Consider the following 19,710-nt stretch of genomic DNA (forward strand, 5'->3'; position numbering starts at 1 on the left):
GCAAACTATTGTGAGGTGTTATGGGTTTATGTTGATAAGTTTACGGGTTAATTAACCACTTAAGGACTGGAAGGATTTACCCACTTCCTGACCAGGCCATTTTTTGCGATAGGCACTGCGTTAATTTAGCTGACAATTGCACGGTTGTGTGATGCTGGACCCAAGTATAACTGCAGCAGCTGGTCGGCAAAAGGTTAAATCACTGTCAGCTATTAGTTGCTAGATGTGGATTAGCACAGTGTTTCTCAACTCCAGTCCTCAAAGCGCCCCAACAGGTCAGGTTTTCAGGATTTCCTAAAGAATTTCAACACCTGTGGTAATTACTAAGGCAGTGAAACGTATCAAATCACCTGTGCAAAATAATGGAAATCCTGAAAACATGATCTGTTGGGGTGCCTTGAGGACTGCAGTTGAGAAACGCTGGATTAGCCTATAGCAGTGATGGCAAACCTTGGCAGCCCAGATGTTTTGGAACTACATTTCCCATAATGCTCAACTACACTGCAGAGTGCAGGAGCATCATGGGAAATGTAGTTCCAAAACATCTGGGGTGCCAAGGTTCGCCATCACTGGCCTATAGTATATGTTGGTTGTTCCTTAGTTATGTTAATTATATTCCTGTATACAGTTTTCTTTTCATACGATAATGTGCTCGGCTCCACGTCATTATCTAAACCATTGTGTGATGTTTTGGGTAAATATTTGGTTTTATTGTTTATGTGGTGACTGACCTGCTTTTCAAGTGTATAAAAACCTTTGGAGTTTATCTCACATCCAGTGTGTGTATAATGTTAGGGGTAAAAGGGGCTGTTATTGGCTCTCGGTTTGCTCAGAGCGGTTCAGAGGGCAGGAGCCACTCTTTGGTGGAAGGAAGCACCTAATCGGGAGGTGCCAAGCAGTTCCGTCACACTAATGACCCCAATGTTTTGCTAAATGCTTAAAATGCTTAATTATATGTTATACATTTTAATATATCACATTATTTATGATTGGAGATATCAGAAGGTGGACCAGTCAGTAACTTTTACAATTCTTCATGAATAAATTCCTGATAAGTCACAAACATCAGCAATATCATATATTAGAAAAGCTCCACCTTTTAGCTGTAAAATAGAGTGGAGAGTGGAGGTAAGTGGAGAGTATCCATTGATCTCACACAGCTTCATTATATCTGAATTACATTACCTGAATATCCTCCACGGAATCCACAATATCTATATTAAGGTCTATGTTCCTCTTTAGGGAGATTGTATGAAGAAAATACGTATGCCAATATGAGCGGTCTTGATTTACGAAGGATGAGGAATGCAACAGACAAAGGTAAGTTATTATTTTTTTCATACAGTGTAAGACAATATTTTTTAGACATACAATAGTAAGACATGTGTAGCAGCGGCTCCTGCAGAGCACGCGCTATGGGTTTTTCAAAGTTAAACTTTGCCTAAACTGCAGTTTGGTTTCGGTATAATTGTCTAAATTGGATTTCAGCATCAGTCTGACTGGACTGTGAGGTGTTCAGCCTGGCCACGGGGGGGCACTGTCTCTTGTGGCAGGCATAGAACTATAGTCTGGTCAGGTGCTTAAGTTACTCTCTTTTGGAGCCAGGTCAGTGGGAGTGGCCCTCTCGCTGTGCCCTCTGGGAGAAGGTATTTAAGATGAGGACGACACATGGTTCGGGGTTCCGGTCCAGTATGATGTGCTGATTATATGGTCCTGGTCCTCCTGACCAGCCCCCAGGAATGCTATGGCCTGGGGTGCGGATCCACCCGACTTTAATGTCTCTGGGCTGGCTAGCCCGAGGCAAGGAAACTAAAGGAGGATTCCGAGGTGGTTGGGTACAGTCTACGGTTTGGGAGATACCCATTGTACTTCAAGCATTCCAGGGGAGGACTCATTAGAAGAACACCATGTACGGGTTGGTTTTCTTAACAAGAGCCTGGAAGGGCTGAAGTAATGAGAGAATCCGGTCTTGTGGATATCTCCAAGTGGGCTGAAAGATCCAGGTATCCTACAAGTGTTCTACAGCTTAGTTTCCCTACGTATTCTAAAACAACCTCTGTGACAAAGACTTTGTTCCTGAGTAAGTACCTTGTTGGCTGCTAGGCCTTGTGAGAGAGGGACTGTCCAACTTGAGTGTTCATCCAGCTGCGAATGGCTATTCTGTGGATGCAGTCAAAGTAAGCAAGTTTTTTAACATTTTTGGGCTTTGACTTGAACTTCCTTCCCAACCCTCTGATCCCAAGTTAAAAGACTGTTCAATTGACTGAGTTTTGCAAATAAAATCCATTCAAGTGGATCTGTTGTCAGTCTCGCATTACTGGGCCATCTACCACGGAACATCCCCTAGATGTGCAACAAAGGGAATGGAAGGTAACGGTAAGCCCAAAAATAACCAGCAGCTCCTTCGGGGGTTAGTGCTACACATGTATTAGACATACAGTAGTAGGAAATGTATTAGGCATACAGTAGTTGGACATGTAGTTGACATATGATAGTAGGGCATGTAGTAGACATACAATAGTAGGACATGTAGTAGACATACAGTAGTAGGTCATGTAGTAGACATATAGTAGTAGGACATGTAGCAGACATACAGTAGTAGGACATGTAGTAGACATACAGTAGTAGGGCATGTAATAGCCATACGGTAGTAGGACATGTAGTAGACATACAGTAGTACTGTGTGAACCAGAATCTACGCTCTCATTTGGCTATATTAGCCAAATTAGCCACTGTTGAGAACGGTGTAAACAACAACAATAATAACAATTATAAAAACTTCCATAGTAATGGAGTGTCTCATATTGACAATAAGGATGAGGAATTATCATTAATGGTGGGCCCCCAATATCCATTGCCTTACCATGCCTCTTATACACATTAGAACTGTTTTTAAGTACTACTATGGGACTGGTCCCATCCCAATATGTATATAATTTCTTCTGCTATATGTCAACTATTGGACAATTATCTATTTTGTTTCAGATCATTATCACGTGCTTGCTCCTGATGAGTGGTTGAGTTGAAGCCGTGTCTGGATTTACATACCATATTTTATACTCCTATGTGTTCTACACTTTATAACTATTTTGTGGTATAGGATAGAGATGCCATATCTACGGTCTCTTTCCTAATACACCTGGCAGACTAGAAAGTCTGGAGGTCCTTGAGAACAGCCAGCATACTGATTGGTTAGGTGTGTGCTGGGCTTTTAGTAGTAACCTGACCATGGTTCTGGGCTCCACCCCGGAATATAGGAAGTGTGATTGGAGTCAGGAGGGCTCCACGGGGGAGACAGTGCAGACAGAGGCTGATAGCTGTGTGCACCAATTTGGTCGGTGAAATAGTCTATAGGAGACAGACAAGGGCCTGGCATGTAAGGCCAGAGCAGCTGTGCTACAAGTGAGAGCCAACTAGGCTAAATGTTGTTTTGTTGATGGAAAAAGGAATGCTGAATCCCCTGTGAGGGAAACCAATGTTTGTTTGCTGAGCTTGCTTTTAATAAAAATGGGCAAACAAAGCCCTTAAAAAGAAGAAACAGCGAGTGGCGGTGTTCTTTAAGCTCTATATTTGACGCTAGTCCTTTACAACAGGTATAGTAGAAGATTACAGATTTGTATGTAGGGAACGAGCACACAGATGATCCGGGATGAATATTAAATGTCTTTATGTGAGATAAGAATTCTGAAGGATTTTATACCGGCTGATACACGCAGGATTATTCACTATCCTCTCTGTCTGTAGAGATTCTGGCTGCCAAGAATACACAGTACCGGGTGATGCTGATCCTGGGGATCCTCCTAATGTTGGCCTTCATTACTTTGGTCACCCTCACGACTTTCCTGTTCGTTTCCTGTGAGTATCTCGATTATATTGGGATATTGGGGTTTGGATTTGGCATCTGAACTTTGATTGCGTTCATGGACTTACCCCTTAATCAGTATCTGCGGTGTCCAGCTCATCACTAACATCACTAACAAATTATATAAATTCAAATATAAAAAATGTAAATCTGTAAATGCTGAGTGAGAAATTGGCTATTTTTTTCCCTTAATTCAACACATTTTTAATGAAAGTTTGCATTAAAAAATGTATAGAAACGTTGGTATATCAATATAAAAGATAGGTTCCCAGGTGTCCACACTGAGAGGCGCAAGCCTGCACCTGGAGAACCTTACAAGTTGCATAATATACTTTTAATAAAGGGAAAATGCATGAAAACGTAACAAGTAAGGCTTCATGCACACGAGACGCAGATGCAAACGCTGCTGGACACATGTTGAAACCGGCGTTTAGAAACGCACGTTTTGCCGCGATTTTTACCGCGATTTAGCGGCGTTTTACCGCGTTTTACCGCGTTTGCGTCTAGAAGCATTTAGTTAAGCTAACATCATAGACCCTCCCCAGCTCAAAAATTAACTATTTCAGCAATTTTGTGAGACCAGAGTGAGTAGCAGCAGCTGTGAGAGCTGCAGTGTACTTGTATTTAGCGTGTCACTTGCCACGGCACCTGCCACAAGTTGTGGATTGTCCACTTGCCACGTGACTTGCCACATCACCTGCCACGTCACTTGCCATGTCATCTGCCACAAGTTGTGGATTGTCCAACTGCCACGTCACCTGCCACAAGTTGTGGATTGTCTACTTGCCACGTGACTTGCCACATCACCTGCCACGTCACCTGCCACAAGTTTTGGATTGTCCACTTGCCACGTCACTTGCCACGTCACTTGCCACAAGTTGGGGATTGTCCACTTGCCACATCACCTGCCACAAGTTGTGGATTGTCCACTTGCCACGTCACTTGCCACATCACCTGCCACGTCACTTGCCACGAGATGTGGATTGTCCACTTTCCACGTCATCTGCCATGCCACCTGCCACAAGCTGTGGATTGTCCACTTGCCATGTCACCAGCCACATCACCTGCCACAAGTTGTGGATTGTCCACTTGCCACGTGACTTGCCACATCACCTGCCACGTTACTTGCCACATCACCTGCCACAAGTTGTGGATTGTCTACTTGCCACGTCACTTGCCACATCACCTGCCACGTCACTTGCCACGTCACCTGCCACAAGTTGTGGATTGTCCACTTGCCACGTGACTTGCCACATCACCTGCCACGTCACTTGCCACGTCACCTGCCACAAGTTTTGGATTGTCCACTTGCCACGTCACTTGCCACGTCACTTGCCACAAGTTGGGGATTGTCCACTTGCCACATCACCTGCCACAAGTTGTGGATTGTCCACTTGCCACGTCACTTGCCACATCACCTGCCACGTCACTTGCCACGAGATGTGGATTGTCCACTTTCCACGTCATCTGCCATGCCACCTGCCACAAGCTGTGGATTGTCCACTTGCCACGTCACCAGCCACATCACCTGCCACAAGTTGTGGATTGTCCACTTGCCACGTGACTTGCCACATCACCTGCCACGTCACTTGCCACATCACCTGCCACAAGTTGTGGATTGTCTACTTGCCACGTCACTTGCCACATCACCTGCCACGTCACTTGCCACGTCACCTGCCACAAGTTGTGGATTGTCCACTTGCCACGTCACCTGCCACGTCACCTGCCACAAGTTGTGGATTGTCCACTTGCCACGTCACTTGCCACGTCACCTGCCACAAGTTGGGGATTGTCCACATCACCTGCCACGTCACTTGCCACATCACCTGCCACAAGTTGTGGATTGTCCACTTGCCACGTCACTTGCCACATCACCTGCCACGTCACTTGCCACATCACCTGCCACAAGTTGTGGATTGTCTACTTGCCACGTCACTTGCCACATCACCTGCCACGTCACTTGCCACGTCACCTGCCACAAGTTGTGGATTGTCCACTTGCCACGTGACTTGCCACATCACCTGCCACGTCACTTGCCACGTCACCTGCCACAAGTTTTGGATTGTCCACTTGCCACGTCACTTGCCACATCACCTGCCACAAGTTGTGGATTGTCCACTTGCCACGTCACTTGCCACATCACCTGCCACGTCACTTGCCACGAGATGTGGATTGTCCACTTTCCACGTCATCTGCCATGCCACCTGCCACAAGCTGTGGATTGTCCACTTGCCACGTCACCAGCCACATCACCTGCCACAAGTTGTGGATTGTCCACTTGCCACGTGACTTGCCCCATCACCTGCCACGTCACTTGCCACATCACCTGCCACAAGTTGTGGATTGTCTACTTGCCACGTCACTTGCCACATCACCTGCCACGTCACTTGCCACGTCACCTGCCACAAGTTGTGGATTGTCCACTTGCCACGTCACCTGCCACGTCACCTGCCACAAGTTGTGGATTGTCCACTTGCCACGTCACTTGCCACGTCACCTGCCACAAGTTGGGGATTGTCCACATCACCTGCCACGTCACTTGCCACATCACCTGCCACAAGTTGTGGATTGTCCACTTGCCACGTCACTTGCCACATCACCTGCCACGTCACTTGCCACAAGATGTGGATTGTCCACTTTCCATGTCACCTGCCATGCCACCTGCCACAAGTTGTGGATTGTCCACTTGCCACGTCACCAGCCACATCACCTGCCACAAGTTGTGGATTGTCCACTTGCCACGTGACTTGCCACATCACCTGCCACGTGACTTGCCACATCACCTGCCACAAGTTGTGGATTGTCTACTTGCCACGTGACTTGCCACATCACCTGCCACGTCACTTGCCACGTCACCTGCCACAAGTTGTGGATTGTCCACTTGCCACGTCACCTGCCACAAGTTGTGGATTGTCCACTTGCCACGTCCCTTGCCACGTCCCCTGCCACGTCACCTGCCACAAGTGGATTGTCCACTTGCCACATCACCTGGCACAAGTTGTGGATTGTCCACTTGCCACGTCCCTTGCCACGTCCCCTGCCACGTCACCTGCCACAAGTGGATTGTCCACTTGCCACGTCACCTGCCACGTCACCTGCCACAAGTTTTGGATTGTCCACTTGCCACGTCACTTGCCACGTCACCTGCCACAAGTTAGGGATTGTCCACATCACCTGCCACGTCACATGCCACATCACCTGCCACAAGTTGTGGATTGTCCACTTGCCACGTCACTTGCCACATCATCTGCCACGTCACTTGACACAAGATGTGGATTGTCCACTTTCCATGTCACCTGCCATGCCACCTGCCACAAGTTTTGGATTGTCCACTTGCCACGTCACCAGCCACATCACCTGCCACAAGTTGTGGATTTCCACTTGCCACGTGACTTGCCACATCACCTGCCACATCACTTGCCACGTCACCTGTCACAAGTTGTGGATTGTCCACTTTCCACATCACTTGCCACCTGCCATGTTACTTGCCACAAGCTGTGGATTGTCCACTTGCCACGTCACCTGTCACAAGTTTTGGATTGTCCACTTGCCACGTCACTTGCCACGTCAGCTGCCACGTCACTTGCCACAAGATGTGAATTGTCCACTTGTCACATCACCTGCCACATCAGTTGCCACATCACCTGCCACGTCACCTGCCACAAGTTGTGGATTGTCCACTTGCCACGTCACTTGCCACATCACCTGCCACGTCACTTGCCACGAGATGTGGATTGTCCACTTGCCACGTCACTTGCCATGTCACCTGCCACGTCACTTGCCACGTCACCTGCCACAAGTTTTGGATTGTCCACTTGTCACGTCACTTGCCACATCAGCTGCCACGTCACTTGCCACAAGATGTGGATTTTCCACTTGTCACATCACCTGCCACATCACTTGCCACATCACCTGCCACGTCACCTGCCACAAGTTGTGGATTGTCCACTTGCCACGTCCCTTGCCACGTCCCCTGCCACGTCACCTGCCACAAGTGGATTGTCCACTTGCCACATCACTTGCCACATCACCTGCCACAAGTTGTGGATTGTCCACTTGCCACGTCCCTTGCTACGTCCCCTGCCACGTCACCTGCCACAAGTGGATTGTCCACTTGCCACATCACTTGCCACATCACCTGCCACAAGTTGTGGATTGTCCACTTGCCACGTCACCTGACACAAGTTGTGGATTGTCCACTCGCCACGTCACTTGCCACATCCCCTGCCACAAGTGGATTGTCCACTTGCCACGTCACTTGCCACGTCCCCTGCCACAAGTGGATTGTCCACTTGCCACGTCACTTGCCACGTCACCTGCCACAAGTTATGGATTGTCCACTTGCCACGTCACATGCCACGTCACCTGCCACAAGTTGTTGATTTTCCACTTGCCACGTCACCTGCCAGGTCACTTGCCGCGTCACCTGCCAGGTCACTTGCCACGTCACCTGCCGCAAGTTGTGGATTGTCCACTTTCCACGTCACTTGCCACTTCACCTGCCACGTCACTTGCCACAAGTTGTGGATTGTCCACTTGCCACATCACTTGCCACCTGCCATGTCACTTGCCACAAGTTGTGGATTGTCCACTTGCCACGTCACTTGCCACCTGCCATGTCACTTGCCACAAGTTGTGGATTGTCCACTTGCAATTGCAATTGTTTAAAATATTTTTCTAATGGTTTTTCATCATTTGCAATCATTTTTGAGATTTTTAATGTAAAAAAAAAGGTCACCTTTAAAAACGCATATAAACGCAAACGCGGCTAAACGCGGTAGCGGCGTTTTGCCGCGTTTTACCGCGTTTTGCCGCGTTTTGCCGCGTTTTGCGTCTGAAACGTGGAAATTTTTGTTTCTGAACGCATTTTTTTGCTTCTGGAAAAACGAGACTAAGGCCTCATGCACACGAGACGCAGATAAAACCTCTGTTAAAAAAAGCTGAAACGCGCGTTTAGAAACGCGCGTTTTGCCGCGTTTGCATGCCGCGTTTAGACGCGTTTAGCCGCGTTTGCGTTTAAACGCGTTTATAAAGATAACATCATGTAGACCCTCCCCAAGCTCTCAAAGCATTTTTTTTAACTATTTCTGCTATTTTGATCAGAGTGAGCAGCAGCAGCATAGAGAGCAGTTGTACACTTGCATTTGCCGTGTCACTTGCCACGGCACCTGCCACAAGTTGTGGATTGTCCACTTGCCACGTCACTTGCCACAAGTTGGGGATTGTCCACTTGCCACATCACCTGCCACGTCACCTGCCACAAATTGTGGATTGTCCACTTGCCACGTCACTTGCCACATCACCTGCCACGTCACTTGCCACGAGATGTGGATTGTCCACTTTCCACGTCATCTGCCATGCCACCTGCCACAAGCTGTGGATTGTCCACTTGCCACGTCACCAGCCACATCACCTGCCACAAGTTGTGGATTGTCCACTTGACACGTGACTTGCCACATCACCTGCAACGTCACTTGCCACATCACCTGCCGCAAGTTGTGGATTGTATACTTGCCGCGTCACTTGCCACATCACCTGCCACGTCACTTGCCACGTCACCTGCCACAAGTTGTGGATTGTTCACTTGCCACGTCACCTGCCACAAGTTGTGGATTGTCCACTTGCCACGTCACTTGCCACAAGCTGTGGATTGTCCACTTGCCACATCACTTGCCACGTCACCTGCCACGTCACTTGCCACGTCACCTGCCACAAGTTGTGGATTGTCCACTTGCCACGTCACTTGCCACAAGCTGTGGATTGTCCACTTGCCACATCACTTGCCACGTCACCTGCCACGTCACTTGCCACGTCACCTGCCACAAGTTTTGGATTGTCCACTTGCCACGTCACTTGCCACGTCAGCTGCCACGTCACTTGCCACGAGATGTGGATTGTCCACTTTCCACGTCATCTGCCATGCCACCTGCCACAAGCTGTGGATTGTCCACTTGCCACAAGCTGTGGATTGTCCACTTGCCACATCACTTGCCACGTCACCTGCCACGTCACTTGCCACGTCACCTGCCACAAGTTTTGGATTGTCCACTTGCCACGTCACTTGCCACGTCAGCTGCCACGTCACTTGCCACGAGATGTGGATTGTCCACTTTCCACGTCATCTGCCATGCCACCTGCCACAAGCTGTGGATTGTCCACTTGCCACGTCACCAGCCACATCACCTGCCACAAGTTGTGGATTGTCCACTTGCCACGTGACTTGCCACATCACCTGCCACGTCACTTGCCACATCACCTGCCACAAGTTGTGGATTGTCTACTTGCCGCGTCACTTGCCACATCACCTGCCACGTCACTTGCCACGTCACCTGCCACAAGTTGTGGATTGTTCACTTGCCACGTCACCTGCCACGTCACCTGCCACAAGTTGTGGATTGTCCACTTGCCACGTCACTTGCCACAAGCTGTGGATTGTCCACTTGCCACGTCACCTGCCACGTCACCTGCCACGTCACTTGCCACGTCACCTGCCACAAGTTTTGGATTGTCCACTTGCCATGTCACTTGCCACGTCAGCTGCCACGTCACTTGCCACATCACCTGCCACGTCACCTGCCACAAGTTGTGGATTGTCCACTTGCCACGTCACTTGCCACATCACCTGCCACGTCACTTGCCACGAGATGTGGATTGTCCACTTGCCATGTCACTTGCCACGTCACCTGCCACGTCACTTGCCACGTCACCTGCCACGTCACTTGCCACAAGATGTGGATTGTCTACTTGTCACATCACCTGCCACATCACTTGCCACATCACCTGCCACGTCACCTGCCACAAGTTGTGGATTGTCCACTTGCCACGTCACTTGCCACATCACCTGCCACGTCACTTGCCACAAGATGTGGATTGTCCACTTTCCACGTCACCTGCCATGCCATCTGCCACAAGTTGTGGATTGTCCACTTACCACGTCACCAGCCACATCACCTGCCACAAGTTGTGGATTGTCCACTTGCCACACCACTTTCCACGTCACCTGCCACGTCACCTGCCACAAGATGTGGATTGTCCACTTGCCACGTCACCAGCCACATCACCTGCCACAAGTTGTGGATTGTCCACTTGCCACGTCCCTTGCCACGTCCCCTGCCACGTCACCTGCCACAAGTGGATTGTCCACTTGCCACATCACTTGCCACATCACCTGCCACAAGTTGTGGATTGTCCACTCGCCACGTCACTTGCCACATCACCTGCCACAAGTGGATTGTCCACTTGCCACGTCACTTGCCACGTCCCCTGCCACAAGTGGATTGTCCACTTGCCACGTCACTTGCCACGTCACCTGCCACAAGTTATGGATTGTCCACTTGCCACGTCACATGCCAGTCACCTGCCACAAGTTGTTGATTTTCCACTTGCCACGTCACCTGCCAAGTCACTTGCCGCGTCACCTGCCAGGTCACTTGCCACGTCACTTGCCACAAGTTGTGGATTGTCCACTTTCCACGTCACTTGCCACTTCACCTGCCACGTCACTTGCCACAAGTTGTGGATTGTCCACTTGCCACATCACTTTCCACCTGCCATGTCACTTGCCACAAGTTGTGGATTGTCCACTTGCCACGTCACTTGCCACAAGTTGTGGATTGTCCACTTGCAATTGCAATTGTTTAAAATATTTTTCTAATGGTTTTTCATCATTTGCAATCATTTTTGAGATTTTTAATGTAAAAAAAAAGGTCACCTTTAAAAACGCATATAAACGCAAACGCGGCTAAACGCGGGTGCCGCGTTTAGCTGCGTTTAGCCGCGTTTAGCCGCGTTTTGCGTCTGAAACGCAGAAATTTTTGTTTCTGAACGCATTTTTTTGCTTCTGGAAAAACGAGATTAAACGCAACTGCATATAAACGGAAAAAAACGAGACTGTGTGCATGGACACATAGGATAACATTGAATGAGTTCAGGTGCAGTTGAAAAAACTGTCCAACTGCATCTGAACGCGCGTTTAACTGCGTCTCGTGTGCATGAGGCCTAACACAACTGAGAAGAAAATAAAACAAATAGTATGGGTCAGAGGTTACCACTTATGATTGAAATCATGTCATTATGTATGGTTTGATCAAACTACTTGATATTTTATTTGTTGTACCATTCTACCCAAGGGCTCAATATGTCAATTGCAACTGTTAGAGAATTTGATGCTAGTGCATACATTTGCTCATATGAATAATACTGTTGAACTATATTTACCACTTCCTCTACTGCACAGACCAAGGGAGACCTCCAATGTCTTACCAGTGCTAGTCTGGCAGCTAATAGAACGTTGACCACTACATTTTTTCACGGGGTTGGGGATTAGTTCTTTATCTAAATTCAACAAGGCCTATCCAGGGGATATTTGCAATGGTATAGCAGTGATTTTGGATATTAGGTGAAAAAATATGAGGCCAAAATTTGGCAAAAGATTTACATGACCATAGAAGATGGAATCCATGGAATCGTGTGCCTACTTGTCTACAATTTCTCCAGCAAAGGTTGGACGTATGAGGGTAAAATGTGGATAGGCGGTAGGGTGTCGGGTACCATCTTAGATTAATTTTGTGCATTAATTACCAGAGATTAGCATTCCTATGTGCTGATTTGAAGACCCTAGAATATAAGACATATTTTCAGTTGTTTCACACTTTTTTGTTCAGTATATAATTCCACATGTGTTAATTCATAGTTTTGATGCCTTCAGTGTGAATCTACAATTTTCATAGTCATGAAAATAAAGAAAACTCTTTAAATGAGAAGGTGTGTCCAAACTTTTGGTCTGTACTGTATAAGTTGTGTCTCCAAACTTTTGTCCTTATTTTGCAAAGAACCATTTCTGACTTTAGACAGGGTTGTGTTGAGACCTAGGATTTCTTTTTTGCCTAATGTAGTGGCAAGTTTGCATTGCCGTCCCTGCCTATGTTTGCTTGATCAGGGCAGGTACCACCTTACAAGGAAAACATTTTTTAATATTCTTAAATGAAAGATATAAATATGGGGGGGAGGGGGGATTGTGGCTTGACGCGGATGGCAGCTAGGTTCCAAAAGGCTCCACGGCCATAAAGACAGTCTTTCTTCCTGGAGATGGGCAAAATTACAAGGGCGACTCCAAACAGAAGAGACCCTCAGAAGCGACTTCCGGGCATCACATCCCCGATATGATCAAGCCGCGGTCAGCTATAAGGAGCAGCTCCCTGACTGACAAGATGGCGTTGTCCCGCAACGATGATGACAGCAATGAGGGATCAATAGCGGCTTCTGAGGAATGGGTAAGAGATTCCTTGCATGTCGATGCACCGCTGACACTTGCAGACATGATGGAGATTGCTGCTGACGTCTGCCATAACTGACTTAAAATCTGAGATCAGAAACATGTCTAAGCAGCTATCCTCACAGGAAAGAGCAGGAAAAATGAGACAAAGCTATCAGCAAACTTTAAGCATTTTCTGAGACACACTCTATACACCTTATCAATATAAATAGACACCTTGAGGATCTGGACAATAGGGGAAGAAGGAACAATGTACAAATCAGGGAAATATCAGAGAACATAACACAAGAGCAGATTAAACCAGAATTACAAAAAATCTTTAACAATGTGCTGGGAAGGGACACTAATGCCGCGTACGCACAATCGGAATTCCGGCCATAAAAAGACAGATGAGAGCTTTTCATCAGAAGATGCGACGTGTGTATGCTCCATCGGAATTTAGCTGTCCGAATTTCCGCCAGCCAAAAATTGATAGCATGTTCTCAATTTTCCCGACGGAAAAACTTTCTATCGGTAATTCCGATAGTGTGTATGCAATTCCGACAAGCCAAAAATCACGCATGCTCAGATTCAACTACGAGACAGAAGCTATTGGCTACTGGCTATTGAACTTCCTTTTTCTAGTCCCGTCGTATATGTTGTACGTCACCGCGCTATAAACGATCGGAATTTGATGTGACCGTGTGTAGGCAAGACAGCTTGAGCCGAATTCCCTCAGAATTCCGTCGGGTAAACCATCAGAACTTTTTCCGACGAGAATTCCGATGGTGTGTACGCGGCATAACACTTAAATTGTCTTTGAAAGGGCTCATAGAGCTCTATGACCCAAAGGCCCACATGATGCACCACCTAGAGATATAATCTGTTGCCTCTCCAATTTCATACTAAAAGAAGACATTTTAAATAAAGCCAGACAAAATGATCTAATTGTTCTCAATGGAGACTCAATTAAGCTTTTTTCAAGATTCCTCCTCCATCACATTAAGCAACAGAAGAGCTCAGGGCTTTCCCCTTCACCCTCCAAGAAACCTCTAATGGTAAACAACACCATCTGAGACTTCCTCACGAACTGCATGATTTATGCGAAAACGTAGGCCTCCCACAAGTGGATTTACCTGACTGGTATCAGGAATTTAAATTACCAATACAAATAAGTGGAACACCAATGGCACCTGCTGTATCTCCAACAAGCACCCCACATAAGATAGGAAAATACAGTAAAACTTGGTTTGAGAGTGTTTTGCAAGACGACCAACATTTTTAAATACATTTTGACTTGATATACAAGCGATGACTTGATATACAAGTAGTGTCATGTCACAACTGAGTATAAAACAGAACAGAATCGCCTCTAAGTGTAGCAATATGGTTACATTTAATGAAGGTACAACCTTTTCGCAACTCACATGGTTGATGATTAAAAAAGGCACATCTAAGTATGCAGGTATCTGGGGTAAAGCTGTCCACATAGACAGTCCTCACCACCATCGACGTTGGCCCTTCCACGCTATGCTCCACAAGCGGTTCAATCTCTCTACTGCAGGGTAGTCTTCCCGGTCACGATTGCAGACTGACAGTGGTGAGAGATGGCGGTGTGGAGGACGGTCTATGTGGACAGCTTTACCCCAGATGCCCGCATACTTAGATGTGCCTGTTTTAATCATCAACCATGTGAGTTTCTAAATGTTGTACCTTCATTAAATGTAGCCACATTGCTACACTTAGAGGCACCCTCTCTTCTCTTTTATACTCCGTAGCTCCTGATGGATTGTTGCTTCTAATCCCTTTGTGGAGGCTGTTATAATTGCTATAATCTTTTTTAATATGGACTTTAAACTGAAGGACTTATGAATAAATTGTTGTGGAACAAATCATTTGAGTTTCTATTTCTTATGGGGAACTTCGCTTTGATATACAAGTGCTTTGGATTACAAGCATGTGTCTGGAACAAATTATGCTCGCAATCCAAGGTTTTACTGTATCATAAATACTCCAACCACAGCTACCTTACCACCACTCTGAGATCAAGATCATCTAGACCAAAAGATAATACCTGAATCACCACTTCATATGGAATTCTACACTTTACCTTTGGCCACAAGACTTATTTACAGTCACTGTAGCAGACTCCGTCTTACCTACCACTGTAAATCGACTAATTGACACAATAGGCCTATTGTTGTTCATCATCGGCTCTGCTTATCACTTTAACCCTTCTCTTTTAGGAAAGTAGATTCCTTCTTCATAAAGGGGACTTTGAATGGCCAATTGACGAACATGTATCTCCCTAATAAAACACATGTTTCTTTTTGGCAGAGGGTTATAGATGAAGTGAAGTGGTTCTCAGCTGGTATGGTGATACTCCTTTGAGACTTCAATATCCCTCTAAACCCTCTCCAAGACACCTCTTAGCCCTTGTACACAAGGTCGGACATTCCGACGGAAAATGTCAGATCGGACCGCGTTGTCGGATAATCCGACCGCGTGTGGGCTCCATCGGACTGTTTCCATTGGAATATCCGACGGACCAAGTTTTCCAGCTTGGCTATAAAACTTTCCGACAACATGATCCGATCGGACCTTGTCCGATCATGTGTAGAGAATTCCGATCTGACAAAGTGCCACGCATTCTCAGATCAAATTCCTAGACCAAAGCTATTGGCTACTAGCCTGAACATAGTCCAGTCGTAACGAAAAAACGTCATCACGTTCTGAACGATCAGATTTTCCGACAACTTTGTCCGACTGTGTGTATGCAACAGTTTCGGACTTGGTTGGTCAGATTTGGTTGTCGGAATGTCCGACCGTGTGTACAAGGGCTAACAGTCAAACTTCAATTGCATATAGAACACTTAAACATATTAAATCCATGTTGAGCTCTTTAAAGTTAGTGGACACTTCTAAATCCCTCAGAGAAAGATTTCACATTTTATTCAACAAGAAAAATATTCAAGCCCAGAATAGACTACATCTTTATAACACAAAGGGACCTTGCTTTGTTGACAGAAGCCAAAATAGGGTTTCAATTCGTTTCTGTTCATGCCCCCATCGCCATAACCTTTTCCCAACCTGACAACCAAACTAGAGCCTGTGATTGGAGATGAAATCCCTCCTTACTCCTAAAACCAGATGTACTCAATCAGATTGTGGAATCCACTCATAACCTGGGAAGTACATAAATGTGTGATAAGAGGTGAATTTATTAAATGGGGTGCACGGCTTAACCACTTAAGGACCGCCGCATGGCAATGTACATCAGCGCAATGGCACCGACAGGCGCAAGCACATACATGTACGTGCTTGCTTTCCAGCGGTTGGGGGATCCGACCCCCCTCCCGCTGTATGCGGCGGTCCATTTCGCTGCAGGAGCGATCCGGGATGAGGGGATGGCCGTTGGTTTCTGGCCATCCCCTATCGATCGCTCCTGGCGAATGAGAAGCTTCCCCCGCTGTGTATAGTAAACACAGGCAGGGAGGAAGTGATGTCATTCTCCTTGGGGTGGTCTTTTTGACCGGACTGCGAGGAGAACAGTGAAAGTAAGTGCACCAACACTACACTGACATGTAGGTACACATAGGCACACAAATCCCCCCCGATCGCCCCCCGATTCCCCCCGACCCCCACCCCCAGTCACAGTGTCACTGATTGCAGTGATCATTTATTTACTGATCACTGCATTCAGTGTCAGTTGTGACAGTAAAAACTGTCAGGGCAGTTAGTGTTAGGTCCAGGGTAGCCCCCTAACCCCCAATAAAGGTTTAACCCCCTGATTACCCCTAGAGTTAACCCTTTCATCCCCTTTTGCCAGTGTCACTAAGCGATAGTTTTTCTGATCGCTGCATTAGTGTCACTGGTGCCGCTAAGTAGCTAGTTATTTTTTTAGGTTCACCGTCAGATTTTTATAGCGCTAGATACCCCGATATATTACCCAATAATGGTTTTAACCCCCTGATTGCCCCTAGTTAACCCTTTCACCAACGATCACCGTATAAGTGCCACTGGTGACGCTGGTTAGCCGGTTAGTTATTTAGGTACCCCGTCAGGTTTTTATATAGCACCAGGGACCCCCATATACTACCTAATAAAGATTTTAACCCCCCGATTGCCTTTCACCACGTATAAGTGTTACGGGTGACCCACCATTTATTACCCAATAAAGGTTTAACCCCCTGATCACCCCGGCGGGTGATATCAATTAGGTTTTAGGGTCAGATAGGGTCTGCCGCTAACACCCACGCGCAAAGCATAAACCTCCTGTAGTGGTATAGAATCTGAACAGATCAATATCTGATCTGATCAAATCTATACTAGCGTCCCCAGCAGTTTAGGGTTCCAAAAAAACGCATTGTTAGCGGGATCAGCCCAGATACCTGCTAGCACCTGCGTTTTGCCCCTCCGCCCAGCCCACCCAAGTGCAGTATCGATCGATCACTGTCACTTACAAAACACTAAACACATAACTGCAGCGTTTGCAGAGTCAGGCCTGATCCCTGTGATCGCTAATGCCACGTACACACGACCAGACTTATGTCCGACAGACTTTCGAAGGAGTTCTGCCGGAGTTCTGACAGAGTTCTGACGGACTTTCCGAATGAGCGGATTGGCCACACACAATCACACCAAACTCCGACGGATTCTAACGTGATGACGTACGACTGGACTCGAATAAGGAAGTTCATAGCCAGTAGCCAATAGCTGCCCTAGCGTCGGTTTTAGTCCGTCGGAATAGCATACACATGAGCAAATTTTTCGGTAGGAACTGGGTCCGGCAGAGTTCTGGCGGAAAAATTTGAAGCATGTTCCATTTCTAAAGTCTGTCAGACTTTTGCGAATCAAAAGTCCGTTGCAGCCCATACATGATCGAATAGTCTGCCGGAATCATTCCGTCAGACTTTGGATGTTGAAAAGTCTGCTCGTGTGTACGGGGCTTAACAGTTTTTTTGGTAGCGTTTTATATTTAAATTCTTAAAGGCAGTGCTTGGTTTTCGGGGTCCTGTACGTGGCTAGGCTCCCAAAAAGTCTCCCACATGTGGTATCCCCGTACTCGGGAGAAGCATCATAATTTATTTTGGGGTGTAATTCCACTTATGCCCATAGCATGTGTGAGCAATATATCATTTAGTGACAATTTTGTGCAAAAAAAAAAATTGTAATATTCCTGCAATTTGTGGCAAAATATAAAATATTTCATGGACTCAACATGCCTCTCAGTAAATAGCTTGGGGTGTCTACTTTCCAAAATGGGGTCATTTGGGGGGGGGGTTGTGCTATTTTGGCATTTTATGGCCTTCGAAACTGTGATAGGTAGTGAGGAGTGAAATCAAAAATTTGCACCCTTAGAAATCCTGAAGGAAGTGATTGGTTTTCGGGGTGCCGTACGCGGCTAGACTCCCAAAAAGTCCCACATATGTGGTATCCCCATACTCAGGAGAAGCAGCAGAATATATTTTGGGGTGCAATTCCACATATAACTATGGCATGTGTGAGCAATATATCATTTAGTGACAACTTTTTGTAAACTTTTTTTGTGTCATTATTCAATCACTTGGGACAAAAAAAAATATTCAATGGGCTCAACATGCCCCTCAGCAATTTCCTTGGGGTGTCTACTTTCCAAAATGGGGTCATTTTGGGGGGTTTGTACTGCCCTGCCATTTAGCACCTCAAGAAATGAGATAGGCAGTCATAAATTAAAAGCTGTGTAAATTCCAGAAAATGTACTCTAGTTTGTAGACACTATAACTTTTGCGCAAACCAATAAATATACGCTTATTGACATTTTTTTTACTAAAGACATGTGGCTGAATAGATTTACCCCTAAATGTATGACTAAAATTGAGTTTATTCGATTTTTCTTATAACAAAAAGTAGAAAATATATTTTTTTCTTGAAATTTTCAGTCTTTTTCCATTTATATCGCAAAAAATAAAAATCGCAGAGGCAATAAAATACCATCAAAAGAAAACTCTATTTGTGGGAAGAAAAGGACGCAAATTTCGTTTGGGTACAACATTGCATGACCGCGCTATTACCAGTTAAAGCAGTGCAGTGCGAAATTGTAAAAAGACCTCTGGTCCTTAAGCTGACAATTGGTCCGGGGCTGAAGTGGTTAAAAAAAAATCCAATCAAAAAATCCTAACTCTCCCTACCACTATATGTCGTTTAAAGAAACTACATAAACAAAACCTTTCAGTGGTTATAGAATCTAAACGATTGAATGCCAGGAAAGAACTACAATCCATATTAATCCATATTTTTAGATTTAAGCTCTAATGAGCCGGGCCTTTGATTCCTCTTGTACCAAATTGTAATGTAACTGTAATGTCTGCCCTCATGTTGTAAAGCGCTGAGCAAACTGTTGGCACTATATAAACCTGTATAATAATAATAATATTAGAGAACAAATCTAGACATTTGCTGTTCCTCAAAAAACATCTCTACTACAAACATGGCAACAAGAGCAGAAAATATTTAGCCAGAGCCCTAAAAGACTCCAAATCATTCGAAAACATACACTGCATACGTTTGAGAACAGAGACCTTAGAATATTCAACAGATAAAATAGCAGCGCAAT

General features: G+C 46.2%; 1 protein-coding gene across 2 annotated transcripts in view; it reads left to right on the forward strand.

Annotated features, from left to right (window-relative positions):
- Positions 1-19,710, forward strand: part of LOC143964303 (C-type lectin domain family 10 member A-like) — a 62,561-nt gene that overhangs the window by 10,878 nt on the left and 31,973 nt on the right. For both annotated transcript variants that reach the window (XM_077474001.1, XM_077474002.1), the window contains exons 2-3: positions 1,243-1,320; positions 3,745-3,855. In XM_077474001.1, the coding sequence (XP_077330127.1) occupies positions 1,243-1,320; positions 3,745-3,855 (189 nt within the window). The remainder of the gene's footprint in view (positions 1-1,242; positions 1,321-3,744; positions 3,856-19,710) is intronic.

Source organism: Lithobates pipiens, unplaced genomic scaffold (assembly GCF_037356315.1).
Source record: "Lithobates pipiens isolate NorthernLeopardFrog02 unplaced genomic scaffold, aLitPip1_a1.2 Scaffold_8, whole genome shotgun sequence".
Lineage (NCBI taxonomy): Eukaryota > Metazoa > Chordata > Amphibia > Anura > Ranidae > Lithobates > Lithobates pipiens.